Genomic DNA, 24,755 nt, shown 5'->3' on the forward strand with positions numbered 1-24,755 from the left:
AGGAAGATTTAATGCACACACATATGTTAGTTAGGCACACAGGTGAATATTGGTAGGGGTTAGGATGCTCTGTTTAAATACTGTTGCTAATATGGATAGAAGGTTCTGCTTTCTGCTTTGCTAGATTATGTTGTTAGTCTTTATACTCAATAAAGCCCATTGAATTCTTTTGAGTAGTTTGGTCTCCTTTCTTCCTTGCGTCCCTATCAAACGTGGTCACCAATATAAAAGAACTTGGTCCAGACCTATTTTATATACTAGCTAATGAGCATATTTAGTATATAGATCAGGCCTGGTCTGTTACAAAATCTCCCTGTGTAGTTTAAGAAGCACAATTTAATTCCACACCACACGTCCCATGCGATTCAAGCTGGCCAGTTCCTTTTCTTTCATCCTTCTTTCCAATGGACAGCCTCAGTATTCTGTGACTCAGCTGCCCTCCACACTTTGCAAGTTTTGGAAATCAGAAGCCCTATTCAGATATTATGTTCTACGAGAGCACAGATGTGGTCTGTACACTAATGTGTGTGTTTGTGTGAATGACTGTACCTGAGTTCATTTCCAAAGTGAAGCATAGTACAGGTCACTCATAAGCATAGTACAGATAGGAAGCAAACTGCTATATCTGTGTTCACCATGATGTGTAAACACTGTACCTGTGTACAGAACTGTACCAGTGCACACTGTACGAGTGTTGAACATTACGTGTGAATAAGGCTAGAGTGCACAAGTCTTTGTAGGCCTCTATTCTTGATTCTTAAAATGCCCTTTTAAAAAAACTAATGTAATTCTGAATCCTTGGGGAATCTTCTAATAATGCAAAAATCACGACTTTACTTTTGAGTGGGCCCATTTTGCTTTCAAACTGATAGGTGTAGGATTACCCATATTCATATTATGGGGATGAGATGATGATAAATGAGACAGAGAGAGAGAAAGAGAGAGAGAGATGGTTTGTTTATTTTATTTACAAAGTACCTAAAATTGCCCTCTGTATCAAGGCTAGATAGAGATGGCCCATAAGAACATAAGAACAGCCCTGCCAGATCAGACCCAAGACCCATCTAGTCCAGCATCCTGTTTCACACAATGGCCCACCAGATGGCACTGGAAGCCTACAGGCAGGAGATGAGAGCATGCCCTTTCTCCTGCTGATTACTCCCCTGTACTCAAAGGCATCCTGTTTGAGGCATCCTGTTTGTGGCCCCTCAAACAGGGTGAGTACATCTAGGAACAAAAGCCACTGCCATTAATTGCTCATTTGTTGGCTCTCTACTTTGTACTCCAACAAGGGCCAGAAAATATTGTCATCATTTTTGGACACTCTGACAATCACCTTTGAGACACCAGAAGTATGGCAAGCTCCTTCCCAGAAACCCTCTTGACTGAGACTCAATGGGTGAATCTCTCCACACTGAACAGATGCCTCAGCTACACCAGGAAGCTTGAGCTTGAACTGTGCCATGCAGCTGCTTGGCAGTATACCCACAAGAGGTGCTACTAGCTCAAAACCATCCTCCCAATTTGTAAAATTCTTTGGGAAAACTGGCCATCTCACAAATGTGTTTGAGCAGGAGACGAGGTAGCTGAGAGCACAGTCATAGCTAACTGGATCAGATATTTTCTTTGCCCAGATAGAAAGGGCAAAGTCCCCTGCATGGGGGAGGTGAATCTTTAATTCCACCTGGTTTCCTCGACAGGTTTTCCAGATATGGCGCCTCCTTGTAGCATCTAGCACACTGCTGGTATCAGAGTCCAGTGTGACAAAGAAGTCCAGATTTTTACTCTGGGTGAAAGTGACAACACAACGCCCATCATCAGTATGGATTATTGGGTGGCAAGGCAAGGCCCTCAGAATCCCTTTCTTTTCACTGTGCCAGCTGGGCCCCACAGGCTGGATGAGTACTGTGGGCAAGCAGATTCTTTTGTGAACAGAACCGCACTTCAGGGAGTATTCTAAAACATGGCTATAGTTCTCTCTTCTTGAAGCTTTGGCATAAATATTCAAACAATGGGTCCCTCTCTTCTGGGGATAGACTTCCAGCTTCATTCCATTCCTCTGCAGTGTCGTTAAACAGCAGTCATTTACCCCATTAAGTGTGGACTGGAAGAAGGTTGGAGAGCAGCTCTCAATGAAAACAGTTGCTTTGCCATTATCTGTGAAACAAGACAAAGTTGACTTTAGTTAATGGCCATAAAATCCATCCCATGAATTACTTTCTCAAGGAATTCTCGGCCACCTTGACTTGAAGGACATTATCTAATGTGCATGTCAAGGTATGCGAGGAACAACCCTGCTACCTTCAACTCATCTGTACCTAACACTTCAGATGAAGATGCCAGGGGAATATCCGCTGAGCCTCCTTCACATATCAAAACTCCCATTGAATTCTAGGCCTGTTGCACAAAGAATTATCTTCCTAGGATGTGATAATTGACCCCCCCACACCTTCTGTGGGGTGCTTCTTCACACACCCTTAGTGTGTGAACTTTTCTTTTTCTCTTCACACAGAAGATCATGTTCAGTGAATTTTCCAGAGTTCTCCTGTGCTCTGCTTTCTATAGAGGGCCACACACTCTCGCTATAGAGGTGCCCTGTGAAAGAGTGGAGTCTCCTGTGGTAAAGATCACAGTTGAAAGGGGGCTAAAACAGTTTGATTGCCCTCCATGGTAACTAGGATACAAGGATGACTCCAAGGAGTAGCAAGAAGTAGAAGGCGCCCTCCCCCACAAATATTTATTGCCCGCTCTGCCTTCATTCCCCACACCCACCAAACTGGAACTTTACAGCATCATGTCATACAGTACAGTTATAGTATATTATGGTCCTACAACTTGAATTAATTGTTTTTAAAGGCCTCTGCTGGTTAAAAAACTAAATGCACTCACTCCTCTACCCAAGAACAAGCAGGAGAAGCCCGAGCAGCCATCTAGGTAGGAAACTCTTCCAGGCTCCCAGGAGCCAGGCCAACCCCTTAGCTACCTCCTGCCAGGAACTGGGCTGGGTGAGATCCTGTGTGCAGTGGGGTGCAGTGGCATATCCCCTACAGATTTCACCTGCTCCAGTACTAATCTCTCTCTCCAGCCCTGTTTTTCCTGCCACCTGGAGAGAAAACTAGGCAGGGAAGCAGATTGGAAGGTTTGGCCTAATCCCAAAAAATAATATTTTAGGAACACAGGAAGCTGCCATATACTGAGTCAAAGCATTGGTCCACCTAGCTCAGTATTATCTACACACCCTGGCAGTGGCTTCTCCAACATTACAGGCATTACATCTGTCTGCCTTATCTGAATATGCCAGGGAGGGAACTTGGAGCCTTCTGCATGCAGATGCTCTTCCCAGAGCATCCCCATTTCCTCAGGGAATATCTTATAAGGCTCACATGTAGTATCTCATTCAAATGCAAACCAGGGTGGACCCTGCTTAGCAAAGAGGGTAATTTGTGCTTCCTGTTGGGGTTTGCGATTATTTAGCAAAGCACCAAGGAAGCTACCACTCCAGCTATAGAGTGCAGAGTATAGTTGTTGCAGCTATTTAAGTAACACACATGGAGATCACTGTAGATTCTAAATGAAATAGGTTTATTAGTGAAATATACCAGGGATAGGAAAGACCTATCCTATCTATCAGCTACATAATGAATAGGGAGGGAGAGAGAGAGAGATGATTCCATCTTCTCTCTAGGAGGAAAGGAAGAGGACGACGGACTCACTATGGGAAGTACTTGAGGAGTCAAAGCAGGGCTCATAGAGCAGAGGAAAGCAGGGAGAGGTAAGGAGACCCTCATTAGCTACCTTTGCTCCCAATGCCCCTAGTGGTCATTAGGATAATTGGTGCAAAATGTTGATGCACTGGAACCTCATCTCCAACACTTGCTACTACAAGACCAGCTCTCTTCCTCCAAGAACTTTTCTTTTCTAAAAGGAATCTGGCCCATTTCTAAATGTTTGAAAATGGTAAGCAAGCTTCGTCAATAAGATCAATAAACTAACAACATTAATTACTTTACCTCTAGAAGTATTTAATGATAATCTCAACTCACTGAGCCGTTTTCTAACTATAAACCAAGGTACCGAGTGCCCTCCCAATTTAGGAACATAGGAAACTGCCATATACTGAGTCAGACCATTGGTCTATCTAGCTCAGTATTGTCTTCACAGACTGGCGTTGCAGGCAGGAATCTCTCTCAGCCCTATCTTGGAGAAGCCAGGGAGGGAACTTGAAACCTTCTGCTCTTCCCAGAGCAGCTTCATCCCCTGAGGGGAATATCTTGCAGTGCTCACACATCAAGTCTCCCATTCATATGCAACCAGGGCAGACCCTACTTAGCTATGGGGACAAGTCATGCTTGCTACCACAAGACCAGCTCTCCTCTCCCCAATTATTTCTGGTTATAATGGTGGAATGTGCCATATCTGTCTCATCCTTAACATAATTATATACTTCAGAGTTACACTTATTTAACAATCATTCCAGCTTCCACAAGAAATCATGGGGGAAATCATTCCATAAGGAGTTTAGGGATGTCTATCAGAATATTAATCAACCCACAGTTCCCAGGATTCTTTGAGGGCAGCCATGACAGTTAAAGTTTTATAACGCTAATATAAGCTTATACTGTAGCTATATCCTTACTATAACTAATGCAGCTGTACATTTCCTTGTTGATTGTTCAGTGCAGCTGGCAGCTGAATCATAGGGTTGTAGTTCACAGTTGCCCCTGCAAGCCTCTTGTTTCCCCCATCTCTTGCCAGGTATCATTGATTGAATGGCCCAGCCAACAGAAACACTGGCTGACATCGACTAAGTTACTGAATATTAATAGTAATCTAAATTGGACTACTCATGAGTCATTTAGTCTGGCTGTCAGCCATTGCATTCTGGTGTTTTACTCATCGCCAACATCAAGAAAGAGAAAAGAGGGACTTCCGGAGTAGCACTTGGGAAGGACTGGTTTTCGGGGTGGCACAAGCAAAAGAACATAAGACTACCCTACTGCATTAGCCAGAAGTCCTTCTAGTCCAGCGTCCTCTTTGGTTCTGTGCTGTAGCCAACCAGATGTTTCCAGGATGCTCACAAACCTATCCTGCTTGTTTTGCCCCCACCAACTGGTATTCTATAACTCATTGTCTCTGAATGTGTATGCTTATATGCCCTCCTCCTGCTCACAAAATAGAGGAGATTTTTAGGAGCTCATGCAGCCCTATGCTTTCTTTCCTAAGAAATATCCTAAGGAACTCTTGGTTCCCTGTAGAAAAACTTGAACTTCTCACAGGGCAAATTGCTAATAACAAAGAAGAAAAGAATACTTCTGAATACTTCTTGTTGACTTTACCTGTTTCAAAGACTGAGGTTCCTGGGGATGCTGCAAGCAGCCCCAATGAGTAAAACTTAGTTCTATACTGCATATTGTCTCCAAACTGCTGCAGGGTCAGAGTTGGGTTCAGAAGCTGCCACTTGTGGTCATCGGGGAAGTGATTGTTAATAAAAAGAGCAGGGTGGGTAAGGAAGTAAAACTCTTTGTATCTGGAACAAGGAGGAAGTGATATCAACTGGAGCACAACAAAGCAGTGATTCACAACATAAGAACTTAAGAACAGCCTGCTGGATCAGGCCCAAGGCCTATCTAGTCCAACATCCTGTTTCACCTGAACATTGGCCCATCAGGTGCCTCCGAGAAGCCCACAGGCAGGGGATAAGGGTAAGGAATAAACAGGAAAAGCTATCTGCAGATAGTTTGCTTAACTTTTTGAAGTGTTTATTTCCAATTTCCTGCTTTTAATTGTATTATATTATTTGGAATTTAAGAAAAAAGCTTGAGATAGGCATAAGATACAGAAGTTTCTAAAGGGGCAAGCCACTACCAATTTCTCCTGCTCAAGCCCCACTGAAATGCCCAGTGGACTGTGCCTAAATTGTTTCCAATATATGATATGTTTATGTGAAGCAAACTACACATTTCATTAAGTACCTTATTACTTTGACAGGACCAGGCCTTCTCTGTGGCTGCCCCAGGGATTTGGAAAATGCTGCCTGTCAAAATAAGAGCTTCTCCATCTCTGATTGCTTTTTAAAAGACCTTCTAGATACACCGGTTTTCTCCAGCTTTTAATTACAATAATTTTTAAACTGTTTAATTGTTTTTATTCTGTGAAATCATTTTGTTTTTATTCTGTTTTATATTTGTTGTATTTTGGATTAGGTACACCGCCTAGAGATACACATATTAGGTGGTATATAAATATGATAAATAAATAAATATTAAAAAGAAATAAAGTGGTTTGCTATCCTAAAAGTACAATCCTCAGAGTACAATCCCTTTCTTCTTGACTTTCCCCCCTTCCTCAGCTGCTTTGAAAGCAAAAGAGCCCTGCTGGATAGGACGACTAAAGATACATCCAGATCAGGATATGAAGGCAATAGCCACCCTCCCTGTTGTTCAGAGTTTTATTCCAATAGAACACAGAGGTTCTGTTTATTATAGAAGATCAATTCCTGTGTGAATTATCACCATGCTTATTTTATATGCTTGGAAGCAGGGGTGTAGCTATAACTGAGCAGGTGGGTTCAGAGAACCCGGGGGACCCAACTCCACTCCTCCCTATTTTCTTCATTATCTCCCTCAGTCTGAGAGGCCCCCAGGGAGAGGGGTGAACACAGGCCCCCTCTCCCCTAGCTACACGCCTGCTTGGAAGCTTGACATAGAATTGCCACAGAGCAGGAAGCTAGTCACATGTTATGTTCAAAACATGTACAATCTGTATACAGTCTACAAACTTACAGATCTGTGTGCATGTACAGTTATTCACACATATTCAACACACACACAGCAATACACTTCCTATTTATAGCCTGCGTTTCAGGGGCGTGTACCCAGGTTCACTTTTTAATTGAATGGATGTACAGTCTGTACACATGTGCATGTATGCAAACATCTGTATACATGTACAACACAATGTAATGTCTGAATAAAAGCTCCCAGAGACATGTTTTGGGTGGGATATAAATATGTTAAATAAATAATGTTCTGTGTCTCTTTTATTACTGGCCATTTGCACTGTTTGCAATGCTTTTCTCTATACTGATGTATATATTTTTCCATATAGAGTGAATGAGTGAGTGAATGTATATCCTGAAGATAACTCTTCATGTATCTTGAAGCTCACAAAGGTTGTGCAATGATAAATGTGTTAGTCTTTGTTTAAGAAATCCCCTGTTATAATGATCTAACTTCCAGGATCCCCAGATCTGTACCAATGCTGCACACAGAATCTGTGTAGATTAAGGGTCCAGACCTTTGTGTTGGTGTAAGTATTGACAATCGCACACAACCACTGAAGGAAATTAAATGTATGAGTGTCAGAGTCTGCCTATTCTTCCTTGCCCTCCCACCCCATGGCTTAATTTGTTTTGCTTATAGTGATTAGGGATGTGCACGAACCGGACCGGTCCGGCGGTCCAGCACTGGGGGGGGGTCTACCTTTAAGGGCGGGGGGGTAGTACTTACTGGAAGTCTGGTAAACACAAGCACTCATGCGCTCGTCGCGGCACGCGCGCGACTGTTGCCGCTGTGCGCACGCGCGCCACATACGTCACATGCATGCTGCTTGTGTTTACCAGACCTCTGGGCAACGACGGGTGCAGGGGCGGCAGGGAAGAACGCTGCCGCCCCCAAAACTTCGTTCTTAAATGCAGCGCCGGAGGGGGAAGAGCGGCGGGAGGGGTAAGTACTACTACCCCCCACCCTTAAAGGTAGACCCCCCCTCAGTGCCGGACCGCACAGCGGCGGTTCCATGTACACCACTAATAGTGATCAGTCCTGGCAAGCAGCTTCAGCAAAAACAAACACAAGAAGCAAATGGTGCCCCCAATGCAACTCATCCCACCCTGTGACTGGACTTCCTACTGCTGAACAACGTACCTGAAAGTAAACTTGCTGCAGGTGTCATCCACACTGCCACTTCCCCAGGTGCTGTCCAACAGGTGCCATCTTCCATCAAGATAAACTGCATTCCAGGCATGATAAGTGTCCTTAAAGTCTTTTCCTACTTTGTAGGAAGACCCTTTGGAATATCCTAACAATCTCTTACATTCTATCCCTGCAATACTGAGGGGAAGAAGGGGATTCAGCAACACCATTGTAGTCAAGGGGGCTGTTTCATCTATATTGTATACAGGCATGGCCGTACATATGTCATCCCTGCTAACTGGGTCAAGGACACCTTTCAAAGTGGTGAGTTTCATTATGGCTAGCAGGGAGAGAGCAACTGACCCGACTGAACCCCAGCAGAGCATCTCTCCAGTGGCTTAAATTTTTTGTAAAGACTGTGAACCATTTGTGAACAGGGGACCATCTTAGGAATATAGGAAGCTGCCTTATACTGTGTCAGACAGAACATTGCTCCATCTAGCTGAGTATCGTCTACTCTGACTGGCAGCATATTTGGTGGGGGCGGGAAGGTTTCAGACAGCAGTCTTTTCCAGCCCTATCTGGAAATGTCAAGGATTGAACTGGGACATTCTGCATTTGAAACAGATGCTCCACTCCTGATCTATGGCCTCATCCCCTATTTTCTTCATCTTCGTTTTGCCTGTGTAAACTGCTATGAGAACTTTTTCATTGGAAAGCAGAATAAACCAATGAACAACAACAATACAAAATAACAAACCTCATGTCAGTGCAGCAATTCTTACTGAGAGCAGAATTGGGCAGCCCGATACATTTTGGTCAAAGTACATTTCTAGCTCTTAAGATGTGAGAGAGGTTTGAAAATTATGTAAGCAGTGTTTGGAGATAGAAGCGGGGGGAGGGAGAGGGCAGGCTGAGCAGGATCTCTATAGGCTGTGGGATGGTCTCAGTCCTATGTGTTGTTCCTTGTTTATCCCATGACTACAAGGATCAAGATTCAGAATAAGGAAATATTCACACCTTTGCTTGATATGCATGCAGGTAATAGGATTTAGTTTTATGAAACTATTTCATTTTTAGCAGGACAATTCAATTTTTAAAAATAAAAAAGAACAAGGCAGCACCTTTTAGACTAACTAATATTTTAATGCATGAGCTTTTGTGAGTCAGGGGCGTAACTATAATAGGGCAAGGGGAGACAGTTGTCTGGGGGCCCACTGCCTTAAGGGCCCCCCCAGAGGCAAGTCACATGACTGACTCCTTCAGCTGCGCACCCGCCCGGCTTCCTTCAGTTGTATTCATCCTCCGAGACTGATGTGAGTGTTAAGACCTGGAGCTACCAGAACAGCAGGTCTTTCTCTAGTACCATTAAATGACTTGCATCGTCCACAATTTTCAGCCTCATTTAAGATTTCTTTACTTCATGAGCTCAGCTTCAGTGCGGGGGGTGGGGGTGGCATTTTAAAATCTTGTCTCTGAGCCCACTCCAACCTTACTATGCCCCTGTTGTGAGTTATGATCCTCCTCAGTTGCAGGGTGAATGCAAGGATGGTCAGTTACAGCAGGTAGTGACAAACAACTTCTAATCTTTAAGAGAACAAGAAGCAAACAAAAGCACTGAAGACTTCTTAGCATATTTTTTTGCACAGGATTTGGACCATGGTGGTACAGAGTTTGGATTTATTTTTTTAAGCACATAGTACTTTCAGTTTGTCTCTCTGGGTTACAGAAGGCGCACATCTGAATATGCCCCACAGGCCTGAAGCTAGTCTTCCTTGTTCAATGGGGTAGCAACATTTCTAGGTAGGACTTACTCCTTTATTTTCTTTTATTTCCCCACACACACACCTCCCCACCCCCAGCCCACTGGTGAGCTGGTGTTTTGTTTTGTTTTTTCCCTTTTCACTGCCGGAGTTGGATGTGAGGTGGAAAAGAAAGGCCGTGATTTTTCCCCTCGCTCCTCCTTCATGCACAGAGAGCATTAACTGAGATAATGGGCTTAGTAAAAATAAAAATAAAAAGTAGCCTCTGACTAGCCTCTGTTTGAAAAACTCCAGCAAAGGAGAGGCTGTCACTGCATGTGGCAGATTGTTCCACTGTCGAATAGCAAGCACAATAAAGAAGTTCTTCCTAACGTCTATCCTAAATTTGCTTCCTTGTAATTTCAGCCCATTGGTTCTAGTCCGGCCCTCAGTTGCAACAGAGAGCAAGTCTACTCCTTCTTCTATGTGATGGCCCTTCAGATACGTGAAGAGGCTCTTGTATCTCCCCTTTGTCTTCTCTTCTCCAGCCTTAATACACCCAGCTCCTTCAACGGTTCCTCATAGGCCCTGGTTTCCAGACCCCGCACCATCTTTTGTTGCCCTCCTCTGTGTTGGGATTTTCTTATAGACATTGTCTCAGTTATTAGTATGGGGCATGCTTCTCTGTTTGAATCATGGGGAGCAGGGGGGCATGTGCCCCCGGCGCCATCCTCGTGGGTCACATGGGGGGCGCCGCCATGACCCCCGCCGATCCCCCCCAATTTTTTTGTTTTAAAAAAATATCCTTTTTAATAAAAAAATTTCAAGCTCTCAGCAGAGCAGTTAAGGGAGCGCGTCGGCACCCCTTCCCCCACGAGCGGTCCCTCCCCCCCCCATTGCTTTGCTGGCCTCAGCCTGGCTAACTGGCTTGGCGGCGGCGCAGCGGCTGCCTATTTTCATGCTGCACAGTTGCACTACTCGCAAGGAAGAGGAACTTATGGGAGGGTCTCGCAGCATGCATGCGCGACTCGGCCAGCGTGCCGAGTCGCACTGCGCATGCGTGCGTGCGTGCGTCCTCCGTCCTCCTCCCAGCTCGGCTCGCCTGCTGCACGTGCTGCCGCGGCGGAGGAGAGAGCGTTGGGGCTGCAGGCGCGCGCGCAGGCAGGACTACGAGGACGGCACCGCACCGGCACCGGCACACCCGGCAGAAGCCGCAGCAGGGGCAGACGTGGAGGAGAAAGAGCCAGGCAAAGAGGGACGGCTGCTTGGTTACATACCTGTTCCTAGCCCTGCTCTTGCATGGTGAGTGTTACAGATTTCCCCCCCAAAGTGGAATGGATTTGTAATGTCCGTTTTTGCTATCACCACTGTGATGATTAGAGGCAGTGGTCATTGCACCATGTGCTACATACATTATTTCTCTCTCTTAGCCAGCTTTAAGTGAAACCTTCTTCAGAGTGGCGACCTGTCTCTAACTTTCTCTCTTTTACATCACTATGAAAGTTGGTAGCACTTCATTTATGATAAAAATTATTAGGTATGCATATATTTTTCTTATCCCACTTTTCATTAACACCTGTCCAGGGGTATTCAGTCAAACAGCAGTATTGCTATATTTGTTAGCATTATCCACTTACTGATTAAATAATATAAAAATTTATCAGTTCCTTGGAAAACATTGCTGTAAGCATGCTGATTCTGAACAATTTATATGTTTGGCCTGTCTTTTAGATTCAAAAACTGGCACATCCACAGGCAGGGTTTGCTAAAAGAATACGGTAATCTTGGAAAGGGCTAGTAGCAAATTAGATTTCTTGTGGTCAGTTGTTGGTTAAAATGTATAATAATTTGTGGGGTAAGATATGGCTTTGCCTGTTTTACTTTGAACTGATTGTTTGATTGATCCCATAGTAATATCATTCTAACTTTGATCTGCCCAGAAAGCACATATAAGCTCAGCACATGGAATGACTTTGATCTGAATCATTTTCTTCCTGTCTGTATTAGTAAAACTTATGGACAAAATGTAGAATGTAACTGGATTCTCTAGGCATAGTCACCTGGCCATAGGCCCAAACCATTAAGTTAACTGCTGTTGGACTGCTTAGGAACAAAAGGGCTGTGGATCAGAGTAAAAGTCCATCACAGACAACTAGAGAGAAGCCAAGACAAGGTGTGTGTCTGTGTGTGTGTTGTTCTTGTGTTCTAGTCTTCTCTGTCATCGCGTGTCCTTTATTCAATCATGCATTGGCTTCTAGCCCAAATCCTTGTAGCTCTTATCTCCACCCGCCCCCCAAGAGATTTACTGAACTTCAGCTGGATTTAGAGAGGGCTGGCTGCTTCTTAGTGGCTTAGTTTGTAAATGTCTTTTAGAATCACTTTCATAGGGCCCAATCCTGCTTGAACTGCAATTTTTGAGCTTTAAAAACAAGTGTGAAGTTCTGGGTTTAAACAAGAAGAGGAGTTTCTGATAACTAGATCCCCTTCCAGATCTGGAAGGGGGGTTGGTGGGAATTAAGCAGATGTTTTAGCAAGAGCTCAAGGGAGAACTTAAAATATATTCCTTAATGCAGCTAGGAGAAGTTGTTTGCTTTATTATTTTAAAGTGGAATTTATTTAGAAGTTGTTGAAGCTTTGATAAGTTTAGCAGAAGTTGTTTCTTGAGGGTTATAAACTCTTGGTTTTCTTGACTTGCTTCACTGGAGAGAGTATCTTTTAGGCAACTTCTGCATTAGCCTTCTTATCTTGGGATGGATGAGTAGTTAAAATGATAGAGGAAAAGGGATTTACTTCTCTTATTTTGAGTTGTATGGAATACTTTGGGGTTTTGCTTATGTGTGGTATGCCCTTGATCTTAAAGAACTGTAGGCTCCTTAAGTAATAGTAACTTTAAATTGCAAATTAACAGAAAAAAGCAACAGCTGAAAACTGTACTAAGATTAGTATCTGTTGCTGCTGCAGCAGCTCTAAAATGCCAATTACATTGCCTTGTGCTGCTAGTAAGCCTCTTTTGGTTATTTATCGCATTTTTGGTTATTTATCACATTTTGAAATTTTTGGTAATTTTTGTAATTTTAAAATTTTTTAAAATAAAAGTTTTCTGAAACATGAATACATCAGTCAGATGTATGCTGGGGGGGGGGGGCGGGGGGGCAATTTCAGTGCTTGCCCCGGGCGCCGTTTTCCCTAGTTACGCCTCTGGCTTGAATGTATCCATGCACTGGCTTGGGGGTAGAGTGACGGTTTTTGTTTGCCTGCTGTTCACTTGTTGCCTTGAATTGAAACAGAGAGGCGCGCTCTCTCGCTCTCTCTCCATAAGAGATTGTTAATTTGTTTATTGTTTTCTTAGCCTACACTTAGTTAGTAATAAATATCAAACTCTTGTTTCTCAGTTAAACTGGCTTCCTGTTAAATTACTTATAGAGGATAAGTAATTTCTCTGCAACACTCTGAACCTATTTCCATTTATCAACATCCTTCTTGAGAACATAAGAACAGCCCTGCTGGATCAGGCCCAAGGTCCATCTAGTCAGGCATTCTGTTTCACACAGTGGCCCACCAATTCAGCTTCTTGAAATATGAGACTCGGAACTGGACATGATATTTCAAGTGAGGTCTTGAAATAAGAGCAAAGTGAAGTCCAAGAGGGGGACTTTATCTAGACCACAATAGAAAGTTCTAATATTTAACACTTCAAGGGTCATGTTACTACACAAGGAATTTTCTCAGGATCACTTAACTAATAACAGGGTCATTGTGATCATGAAAAATCCACCAAGACAAATGAAATCTTGAGTGAGCAGACTTTTGGACCTTTGCAGGGAGCACCAGTACCACCTGCCCTTAAAAAAAACAAACAACCCACCTACAATTATTCTTGTTCTTAAAACAAGCTGTCATTATGTCACAAGTTAAAAAGGAAACCCCCTAGGTGGGGAGAAGCAGTGCTCTAGGTGAGGCAGGCCACCCACTGACCCACCCTGGCTACAGGGCTGCCCCAATTTATAACAGTGGGGACCAAATATCAGTGACCAAAAAAAACAAAAACCCTGAGTCAAATGTGGAAATAAAAATAAAAAATGTGGAAATAAAATGTGGATCTGGAGACTTGACTGAGCATTTCTAAGTCTGCTCCATCAGGCACACTGTGAATACCTGCACATTTTTTGAAAGAGGGCAGCATATCCAGCACAAATGCTCTTTCGTAACCGAAATACATCAGCTGGCTCATATGACTTCTCAGCTTTACTGTATTCTAGAAGAATAAAAACAATGGTGAAATGGATGGAGATACAGGGTCAACAAGGGGCTTCAGCAGCCACACTTCAATTAAAAACATTTTCCAGTCAATCTGATAAATGAATCAGTTCACAGATGGTGAAGAGAAAGTGGATTATCTTGAGTCAGTCTATCCTCTGTGAAAGGGTGTTCAATATCCATGTTTAAAGGCTGGTCTCAGGGCAAGGCATTCCAGGCAGCTGCCTGGGGTGCCAGGCTTGTGAGGGCACCAGGCTCCAGTTGCACACAGCCCTGGCACTGCCCCCTTCCCCTTCACAAAGCCGGCCTCCGCTTTCTGGACACTGCCAGAAACCGATTTACAAAACCAAGCTGCTGTGGCAGTAGCTGGAAATGTGGGGCCATCTATGCAAAGAGGAAGAGAGGCAGCACTGCCTCCGATGCCGACATCAGCTTCAGGAGCTGTGCTACCTGTCCTCCTTCATGTAGAGCCACCCACAGCTTTCCAGCCACTAAGGTCCATTCTAAAAATTCCAGGGACTACTACGAAATCAGGTATGGAGGCTCCTGTATACAGTCAGTCCTTGATTGTCAGAGAGAAAGGACACTTGGCTCTTGCCCAACAGCTCTGGAGTGGTGTCTCAAAAAATAACTTTGTGGCTGTTGCCACCACTGCTGTCAGTCTACAGAATCAAGCAGCAGCAGCAGCAGCTGGAAAGCTGAAGCTGCATGGGGGAAGACAGGCAGCTGCTCAGGCAAGACACAGCCATGGGCGCGCACACCCACAGCCGCACTGGTGCCACCCCGATGCCGGTGTCAGCTTCAGGGGGAAGTGACGGAGAAGGAGTGCCTGAGGATGTATCTCACCTGGGGCGCCATTGAAACTAGAACTGGCTCTGTAGTGCTTTATTGAAAAGCATCTTTGAATTAAAGCAGTTCCCATAGTGGCTATAAAAGGAGAACAAGTTACAACAGGCATCCCATGGCTTCCTGGGGCTGTAGATCTTAGCCAGAGATCGGGTGCTCGGGACAGGAAATTTTGTTGCTTTAGTAGATCAGTTTAAAAAAAATTGACTAGTTCAAATTAACAGTTAGAAGTAGCTTCATGCAATGCAGAGATATTTTCTGGCAAAAGATCAACAGATGACGCGTCTCCCTTGCATGGAGTTACAGTGACAGAAAAAAGCTTCACCTGTTGAAGGCCTGTCTCTTGTGTGGTCATTGAAGGCTCTGTCATGAAAAAAAGCTGGCAATTCGACTTACCTATATGATGGCAAATCCATATCCAAATGGCTCGGACCTTCTCCAGGTCACCATGAGCTTTTTGGAGCAGGGTATTCACCAGAGTTTCTATACTGTCCTTGACATCCACCTGTTTCAGAAAGGGAAAATAGATCCTGTAAAAGTTAATAAAGTGGAGGACTACCAAGGTTCTACCTTTGTAGCAACTGTCTTGTCCAGTTAATTGGATGTGAAGCACTTGCTGTTCAGAAACTGTTGACCTTTGCCCACATTTGCCAACATATTTTCTAGAGCTTGATACAATCATTAGCACATTTGAACTATCATATGATTGATTTGGGGTGAGGCTCCTGGTAACCTGTCTGGTGTGAACTCTGATTTCTTCCGCACATATTAAAGTTGGAGATTCAAAATATGGCTTGAGCGATAATGTTGCAACCACTTAAAAACCCAAAGGAGTTATACTGCCATTACGGATGTGCACAGAACTGATTAAATAAAATGGTCACTAAAATGGTTTCCACGCATGTGCAGGCCTCCGCGCATGTGTGGAGGCCTGAACCAGGCCAGAGAAGGCCCAAACCAGGCTGCAGCCGGCCCAGGCTACTCTGAAGGAGGGTGGGGGGAGCCACCGCCACCCCCGACCATTCACGTAAGTAGCCCTGACTCCCCTCCCACACCCTCTAGTTCTAGGAAGCCCCTCTGCCCCTTTACAAGTAGACCCCCGAACCCGTCCAGTTCAAACTCAGATTGGCACCCCACTTTGGGGGGGTCAGTTCAGTTCGAACCCGGATCACTTGAACCGCCCCAGTTCGAGTCAACCCAGGGTTAGAACCGAACCAGTTCGCCTACCCCTAACTGCCATAAAAACCAATCTAGATTTATAGCGTTGATATGCTCTTAGTATTTGTATATTCATGGTTAGTTATTCTTGGGCTCCACCTAGTAGTAAATTCTGGGGCAGGTCTCTTCCTGTTGTGGATGTGTGGGGTGGAATCCTAACCTTGTGGTGCTTCATTCAGGGCTCAAAGGATATATCAGACAGACCTTAATAAGGTATTACTATAAACTAAATATCTTTGTTGTTATTTAGTGTCATTCAGCCCTTTCTAGCAACTGTGTTGGTTGGCATTACTCATACATAATGGAGTGAAGATTCTGGTGATAAGTCTACTACAATAAAACAACACAGAACAAATTATAAGTGGTGCATAGTCCCACTCTGCAAAAACACAACACATAGTGCTTCTGGAAAGGTATAAATTTTACTTCGGACTTTGTGTTCTAGAAAGGTGTAAATTTTACTTCGGACTTTGTGTTCTGGTGTTCCATGCGCCTTCAGAGTACAAACTCTCCACAGCTGAGCATAACCTACAGCAGAATCACCTTAAGACATTTTGTCAGATTGATTAAGAGGAGAGAAGTTGTTGAAAATATTGCCCTTTTCTCTCTCTGGCATTTAAATTGTTCACTGTTGAAATTGCTTGAGCATTTCCCTTGCTACCTACAGCAACCATGGAAGGTAGACTGCTGCCACAGCTCTCATATTCCTTACTGAAGATGTGCCTGTTAAATATTGGCTTGCCCAAGTTATGGACAACACAGAGCAGAGTCCAGATGGCAACTGTGCTTGCAATTATGTATGGGAAGTTTCTAGTTGCCCCTTAATTTTGAGGGAATATATACTTATCACAGTGACAAATAGCACTGGGGTGAAATGTTGGCCTTGTGGGAGCAAGCATAACTTGTCCCCTTTGCTAAGCAGGGTCCACCGTGATTTGCATGTGAATGGGAGACTACATGACTGAGCACTGTAAGACATTTCCCTTAGGGGATGGAGCCACTCTGGGAAGAGCATCTAGGTTCCAGGTTCCCTCCCTGGCATCTGCAAGATAGGGCTGAGAGAGACTTCTGCCTGCAACCTTGGAGAAGCTACTGCCAGTCTGCGTAGATAAGGGAGCAACAGAAAGAGAAAGGGCATGCCCTCACCTCTTGTCTGTGGGCTTCTCAGAGGCATCTGTTGGGCCACTGTGTGAAACAGGATGCTGGACTGGGTGGGCCTTGGGCCTGATCTAGCAGGGCTGTTCTTATGTTCGTAATGTTAAGTTCAATCTGCTAGATGGACCAATTGTTTAATTCGTTATATGGCAGCTTCCTGTGTTCCTATGTTCCACTTTATCTTCAGAAAGTGATTTCTATTAATGTCCATGTATATCATGGGTAGGGTGGGTACGTACCTTTTCTCCTCTTTAAAAGGAGGAACAAAAACTTCCTTGTTGGACAGTATTTTACAGATATTGGTTAGCTATACCAGCTTTCCCCATAGTGCACGATTACTGCCAATCAGGGACATAGGGAGCTTGGCAGAGGCCGGGGGACAAAGTCTGACTGGTGGAGAGTTCTTTCACAAGTGCAAAGCACGCTTGCTCCAAGCCACACCCCCTGCATCTGATGTCAGACACAAGGGGCAGGGCCAGTGTCGAGAATGGGGCTGTGTCAACCCCAGCAAAGTTTTATTTCCCTGTCAGTGGTTAGTGGAATCACTGAAAGGGAGTTCCTTTCCAGGAGAAGGAGCTCCCTTTCAGCTATTCCAGCAACAACTGAGAGGGGAAATGAAACTCTGCTGGGGCTGCCACAGCTCCATTCTCAGCAATGGCTCCGCCCCACTTATGTCTGATGTCAGATGCAGGGGAAGGGCCAATGCTGGGGGAGAGGAGAGAATCCATAAAGATTCACTTTATTGGTAAAGTGAAATGCTGGCTGGAGAGGAGAGGGGTGTGTCTCGTGCTCCCAGCCGGTGAGTGCTTTGCTCACTGGCTGGGTGCAGGAGGGGGGCAAGGGAGCACCCTGGCCAAAGGTGAGGGGGAGTCTTGTGGGCTCCCCAGACCCTTGGGGCCCAGGGACAATTGTCCCCTCTTGCTCAATGGTCACAATACCCTGCTGCCTATGTTGATCAATCAATCAGTCAATCAATCAATATTTATTGGTACAGTCACAGACCAGCAAATAACAGTACAGATCAGAGAAAGGGGGAACAATTAGGCATAGTACAGTAACACAAAAAGAATACTGTATCCTAACCCCCTATGCAGAATACATGCTGAATTTTACTGGCAATCAAGCCGAACTTGGCGACATTTAGGGATATTTCAACTTCTGGGTCTTGAGCTCCTCACACTGCCTATCACCTTCAAGGACTGCAGGGCAGAAGCAGACAGGGTTCAGATAAAACTGAGAAGAGTTTAAGCATATGCTTAACCTAATCATTAGATTAAGTTTATGCTTAATCTAACCATGATGCTAACAGCAGCAATGGTGCTACTGTAATATCTGTAAATGTAAATGCTGAAAGCTTGGATAGTGAGTCAACAAAGAACTAAGGAGAAACATGGATGGATGGAGAAACATGGTGGGAGAGGAGAGCTGGTCTTGTGGTAGCAAGCATGACTTGTCCCCATAGCTAAGTAGGGTTGCCCTGGTTGCATATGAATGGGAGACTAGAAGTGTGAGTACCATAAGATATTCCCCTTAGGGGATGGAGCCACTCTGGGAAGAGCATCAGAAGGTTCCAAGTTCCCACCCTGGCATCTCCCAAGATAGGGCTGAGAGAGATTCCTGCCTGCAACCTTGGAGAAGCCGCTGCCAGTCTGTGAAGACAATACTGAGCTAGATAGACCAATGGTCTGACTCAGTATATGGCAGTTTCCTATGTTCCTATGGATTGTGTTACTAGAGGATCATGTTAGGTGGGCCGGGCCCTTAAAGGCTCCCGACGGATGTGAATAGAACAGAAGGCCACAGAGAAGAAATACTTTTGTTTTTTACAAGACCCCAGACCTAGACACAAAACCAGACCTGGGTGCAAAATAGTGGTTTAAGGGGGCAGCCATACACTTACAATGAACGAACAGAGTCCCTCTAAGCACATGCTCTGCCCAGGAATTAACCCACCGACCCACCCGCCTTCATTGCCAGAAAGAGCTGAGCTCACAAATCATTCACTCAAAAGTCATTTGCCCTCCCAAGTTTTCTTCTCTTCAGCAGCTTAATTTAGGAAATTAAACTCTAAACAACTGGGGAGTCAGAAACCATTGCGGATCTACTGCAAGAGGTAGATCAGCCAGAAATCTACCAGTAGTAGACCCTCATCTACCTTCTGCCCACCCCTGGTCTAACATGTAGAGATATAAGTAGTACTGTTATGAAAGAGAAGTGAGTTCTAAACTCTCATATCTGCCAGAGATTACGGTATTGACCCTTAACTCGCTTAAGTTTTAATTTACCTCTTGAATGTGTAAACTTTGAACAAAGCAGCAGCTGAAGGGCTGTTATCCCAGAGGGTGTAAACAGGCTCTCTGCTATGTAAATTGTGTGTAAATGGACAAATGTGGTATTTGGGGGGGCTTATAATTTTTGCATTGTACCTGTTGATGTGGTGAGAAGAAGTTGCCTCCTATCAGTAGAGCAGACCATGCTTAGAAATCTGGATAATCCAATTCCAGATTTACAGGGAAGGCCTCAGCCTCTTAGCAGATTCCATAGAAGACCATGAAAGGTAAGGCTTACCTTAGATGCATAGGCATCCAGTTTCTTCAGCTGTTTCAAGTCTATTGGCATAGACTTTAGGCTGGATTTATCCCATGGATAATCTGGAAATACATATGGAAGTCAAGTGGCAAACCACTCAAACTGATCATTTTCTTTATCGTTAGCAGGGAGAGAGCAATTGTCCCTATTCAGCCTCAGTGTAGCATCCCACCTGGTGATGATGATGACAATGACAATGATAAAAATAAAGGCCAACATGATGAGCAGCCCTCCATCAATGCTAGGGACCGACCAGGGCACAACTTGAAAGGCAGCCCCGGTAGTATAGTGCAACTGGGTGCTACAGAACAATTTAAAACCACTTCCTAGGCAGTCACACAGCTCTCCAGTCCTTCCATTGTTTCCGGAAAGCTCATTTTGAAGACTCCAATTATAGCAAATGTAAGGGCAGCTGATACTTACCAAAGCTGTCTTGTTCCCCAGGAGGTGGTGCCAGTCTGCCAGCATTTTGAAAGCCTACGGAATGATCATAGTTGGGATGAAACCAGCAGAAAGGGGAACACAAGTTTGCAGAATCAAAGAATGAAAGCATATGGCAATAGTAGAGATAAGTTGTGTACTTTTTAAAAATCTTCATACAGGGACTGGCCAGGTCCAGCCAGGAATTATCAGTCATTCAGTCTTTGTTCCACCATGTGGTGAATATATTAAAGGGGCACAGAAGTGCCCCTTTAGTTAAGGCATGTAGCAAATAAAGGTTTCACCAATATAAGCCTCAAAATTCTATTGCTTATAAATATAACAACTGTTGAGCTGGTAACTTGGAACTTGGTGTGTGTGGTCTATTTGATGAGGTCTACAAATTTCAAGGAGTTAATTTCAAGGAGTTCTGATCAAAATCGCTTAATTTAAAGGAGTTCTGATCAAAACCGCAGCTATAGCAAGTGAAAAAATGCTGGAAATTGACATTTTGACCCCCTTTTTGGTCCAAATTTTATCCAGACATCTATAGGAGCTTTTAAGAACCTGACCTAATAATAATTAGGTCTGCTGCCCAGCCTGGCCAGAGCCCAGTCACAAGACCCTATTTTGGATCTTCTCCACTTGAGTACCCTTTGCCAAGGGGACAAAACTCATTCACACCATCCACAAAAATTAGCAGACAAACATCTTGCCATACTTTTATATGCAGAAGATGCGGTCATTCTCTCGCAGATTCCAAAAGGCCTAAGAAGAGCTTTGCGCTCTCTTGCTACCTATAGCGATGAACAATCTTTAGAAATAAATGATAACAAAACTAAGATCTTGGTGGTTGCAAAGAGACCAAAGATTTAGAACTGGTCACTGAATTGGCATAGGTTAGAACAAGTTAAATATTTCAAATACCTTGGTGTAATATTCCAGGCTTCAAGCCAGGGGCATAGCTAGGGGAGAGGGGGGCCCATGTTCACCCTTTCTCCAGCGGACCCTCAGAGTAAGGGAGATAATGAAGAAAATAGGGCGGGGTGGAGCTGGGCAGCCCTCAGGAGCTGGGGGCCCGGGTTCTTCGAACCCATTAGCTCAATTATAGCTACACTCCTGCTTCAGGCAGAAGAGGTGCACCTAGAGAATTTGTAAGGCAGAATGCCACAAGAGTGGGATTCAGTTCAATCCTTCTACCACTCTAGAGGTACCCAATTCATCCCCTCTGCAATAAAACTTTTTTTGGCTGAAATTCGAGTACAGCTCTTATATGAAGCTCAACTTGGCATGTACTCTAACCTCCTCAAGGTGGAATCTGTGCAATCCAAGTTCCTGAGGACCATTTTTCAAGTAACCCGTAGGGATTTGCAAAAGGGTTCGACATTCGAGAAGTTCGACGTCGAACCTGTTCGGTTCAAAAGTTTGGGGTTGAACTGAACCATCCTCTGTTCGATCCGACCCCAGACTGAATACTCCCTGACTGTTCGGGGGGTTCGTGAATGTTCGAACACTTTTCTTTCTTTTTTTAAGTACAGAAAAAAAATGACCTTACTCCCTTCAGGGGAGTTCCTGGAGGCAGCGGGGGGGGGTGTCTGCGGAGGTTCCCCTTCCCCTTGCCTGCCTTCCTTATGCCCCCCTCCAGCTGGCTTCAGCTGGCTTTTCGACCTTCCCCCGGCAGCCTGGCAGCAATTTTGGAGGCTGCACCCCTGTGCAATTTAACAAAAAAATGTTTGTGTACTCCCCCCGGTCCAGACTGGGGGCAGTTCGAGTGCCAGACTGAACTGGCCCGGTCAGGTTCAAGGCCAGTCCAGACTCAAACAGAACCATGCCAGCCAGTTCCATGCACATCCCTAGTACCCCGGTGTGTGCCTAATGCTGTCCTTCGTCTGAAAGCAGGACTGCTTAAAGTAGAGGCCAGAACATAGATTACTATCTTTGAATTCTGGCTAAAGCTAGTTTTCCATCCCACAGGTTTACTTCCACTTGTGCTAGTGTATACCTTCCACTCCAGGTGGAAAAGAGAAGTGGAGGAACGGCTGCATCATTATGGTTTCTGCCCTTTTGCTTTGATAACTCTGGGATATGAAAATGCCAGGGTCAAACTCAGACAAAGAATATATGATATGGAGCGTCAAATTGACCAGGGCTGTATTCCTGCCTGTGTCCATTTGGGCAAGCAAGTTGTGAGTTTCAAACCTGCTAGATATCTAAACTTGGTAACTGTACCAAAATATCGCAGAGCTTTGCCACAGGCATGATGCAATGCCTTGCAAACAGCAGTCCTGGAAGGGAGATATCAAAAAATCCCCTACAAAGAACATACTTGTCCCTGCAACTAAGGAGATATTGAAAGATAATGATATCGGGAGATATCAATGGCACATGTGCTCTTTTGTTGCCCATTTTACCGAGATATACGGCATAAATATATAACTCCTTTTATTAGCTGCCATCCAGGCTGCACAGATTCTTTTTATCTCAATTATCTTTTACTAACCAGAATGACTCAAGATCTTATAATGTGGCTAAGTTCTGTTCTAGCCAATAAAATTCGCCAGGAGTTCATTAAGAATCATTTCCAGCTGATCTTTGTGTTTAACCACCGTATCATAACCTTGTCAGTTTATTTTGCTGGGCTTCTGTTTGTAAACTGTGCTGGTCTGTAATAAAGTACTGATTGACTGAAACTCACTCACACAGAATAAGAGCCTTATTAACAACTCAACAACTCCAGCAAAGAGTAGAACAGCAAAACAGCAACCTACTGGGCAGGTGGAGGGGAAGGCTTCCCAAACTGTGCCTTCCCCGCAGACTATCCTTGTTAGCCTGGTAGAAGCATAGTAGCAGGGCAGATCGATCTGAGGCCAGGACTTGTCCCAGCCTCTGAGAATCCCAAAGGGCACCACATGCTGAGCACAGTGCACTAGGGGACAGGTGCACTAGGCTCCCATTTCTGCCAGCTCACACTGACACACGATCCCAGTTAAGGATTGTGTGTCACGGTTAAAGGCATGTTTGTGCCCTTAACCTTGGCTAGGAGCTGGGCTGCAGCACAGGATTTAGCACCACAGCATTGCTGGGATCCATGTTCTCATGGGCAGCCTTCTTAATCCTGGGCTGGGCTGCTTATGAGAACAGCCTCAGCAAATGGCAACAGCAAGTTTGAGTGGCAGCAAGCAACACAAGCGGGTAGCCAAGTTCACAACCCTAATTAGGACTGGAAGATGGCAACCCTTGTGACAAACAACATGCTAAAATAGCATGGGTCAACCCAGAAGGCAGACCCTGATTCTTAATCAAGCCACACTTTTGCTAACCCCTCCCTACAGGAATCAAATGTCACATTCGGTAATGTGTTTTATTCCCCTTTATGATTGGCTTATGCCAACCAAGTAGTTCTTCCTTGTATTCTGATAAGTTCATTTAGACCCTTACTCTACATTTCTGATTTGTCCTTCTGAACAACTCATCATTTTAGTCTCCACATTTGAAGCATGTGATTTTCATGGAACTTGTCATGGAACTCTTTCCAACAAACAGATGGCCAATTCCCTGTGTAGAATTTACAACTACCTGTTTTCCAGGGAAATCCCTTTACTTGTGGTTGAGTTTGGACCACACTCTGTTTCAGTTTTAGACCTATACAACCAGCCAAGTGGGCCTCCACCCAGTTAAGAACATGAGAACAGCCCTGCTGGATCAAGCTCAAAGCCTATGTAGTCCAGCATCCTGATTCTCACAGTGACCCACTAGATGCCACTGAGCACCCCACAGGCAAGAGGTGAGGGCATGCCCTCTCTCCTGCTTTTTCTCCCCTCCATCTGGTATTTGGAGGCATCTTGCCTCTGAGGCTGGAGGTGGCCTATAGCCGCCACCAGACTAATAGCTATTGATAGACTTATCCTCCATGAATTTATCTAAGCCCCTTTTAAAGCCATCTAAGTCAGTGGCCAGCACCACATCCCATGGCAGATAATTCCATAGATTAATTATGAGCAGTGTGAAAAAGCCCCTGAAGTTCTATCTTCGAAGAGCTGCAGTCGTCCTCCAGCAGCCATCCTCCCTGGCCACATGTGTTCCTCTCTGCACCCCCAGGCAACTTCTTCTCTACACCCAGCCCGCTTCTTCTAACAAAGAACTCCTTCTTCCTCCCAACAGCTCTCAAGGTCCCACCCACCTGGTGTGCTGATTGGCAGAGCCCTAGAATTCACCAGCCTGTCAGTCAGGGCAGTGTTCACTTCCAATTAACTCTTTAGGGGAGGGGTGGCTGATCACTACAGAAGACTTCTTAAGAAGGGCTTCCTTCAAACTAGGAGGCATCCTACCCTCCCTCAGCAATGAGTTAATGATATTAACTAGGCCGTCTCCAACAATTTCCCTGCTAGACAGAAGCAGCCAAGTTGGGCAAGGATCCAGAGAACAAGTGGTAGGCCGCACCACTCCCAGCAGCTTGTCCACATCCTCAGGAATCACAGATTGAAACTGATCCAATCTAATATTGCAAGAGGGATTGCTGGACACCACCTTAATACAGGTGAAACTCGGAAAATTAGAATATCATGCAAAAGTCCATTAATTTCAGTAATGCAAATTAAAAGGTGAAACTGATATATGA

The 24,755-nt window shown here is 44.7% G+C and overlaps 1 protein-coding gene across 5 annotated transcripts in view; it reads right to left on the bottom strand.

Moving 5' to 3' along the window:
- Positions 1–938: 938 nt before the first annotated feature.
- LOC128347903 (kyphoscoliosis peptidase-like) overlaps positions 939–24,755 on the bottom strand; it is a 34,068-nt gene continuing 10,251 nt past the window's right edge. For 4 of the 5 annotated variants that reach the window (XM_053303211.1, XM_053303210.1, XM_053303208.1 and 1 more), the window contains 7 exons: positions 20,141–20,194; positions 19,697–19,779; positions 15,152–15,260; positions 13,808–13,907; positions 7,923–8,108; positions 5,337–5,527; positions 939–2,157 (listed from right to left, as the gene is read on the bottom strand). In XM_053303211.1, the coding sequence (XP_053159186.1) occupies positions 1,250–2,157; positions 5,337–5,527; positions 7,923–8,108; positions 13,808–13,907; positions 15,152–15,260; positions 19,697–19,779; positions 20,141–20,194 (1,631 nt within the window). In that variant the 3' untranslated portion in view covers positions 939–1,249. The remainder of the gene's footprint in view (positions 2,158–5,336; positions 5,528–7,922; positions 8,109–13,807; positions 13,908–15,151; positions 15,261–19,696; positions 19,780–20,140; positions 20,195–24,755) is intronic. The other variant, XM_053303209.1, reaches the window with a different exon arrangement.

Source organism: Hemicordylus capensis, chromosome 2 (assembly GCF_027244095.1).
Source record: "Hemicordylus capensis ecotype Gifberg chromosome 2, rHemCap1.1.pri, whole genome shotgun sequence".
NCBI classification, from domain to species: Eukaryota; Metazoa; Chordata; class Lepidosauria; order Squamata; family Cordylidae; genus Hemicordylus; species Hemicordylus capensis.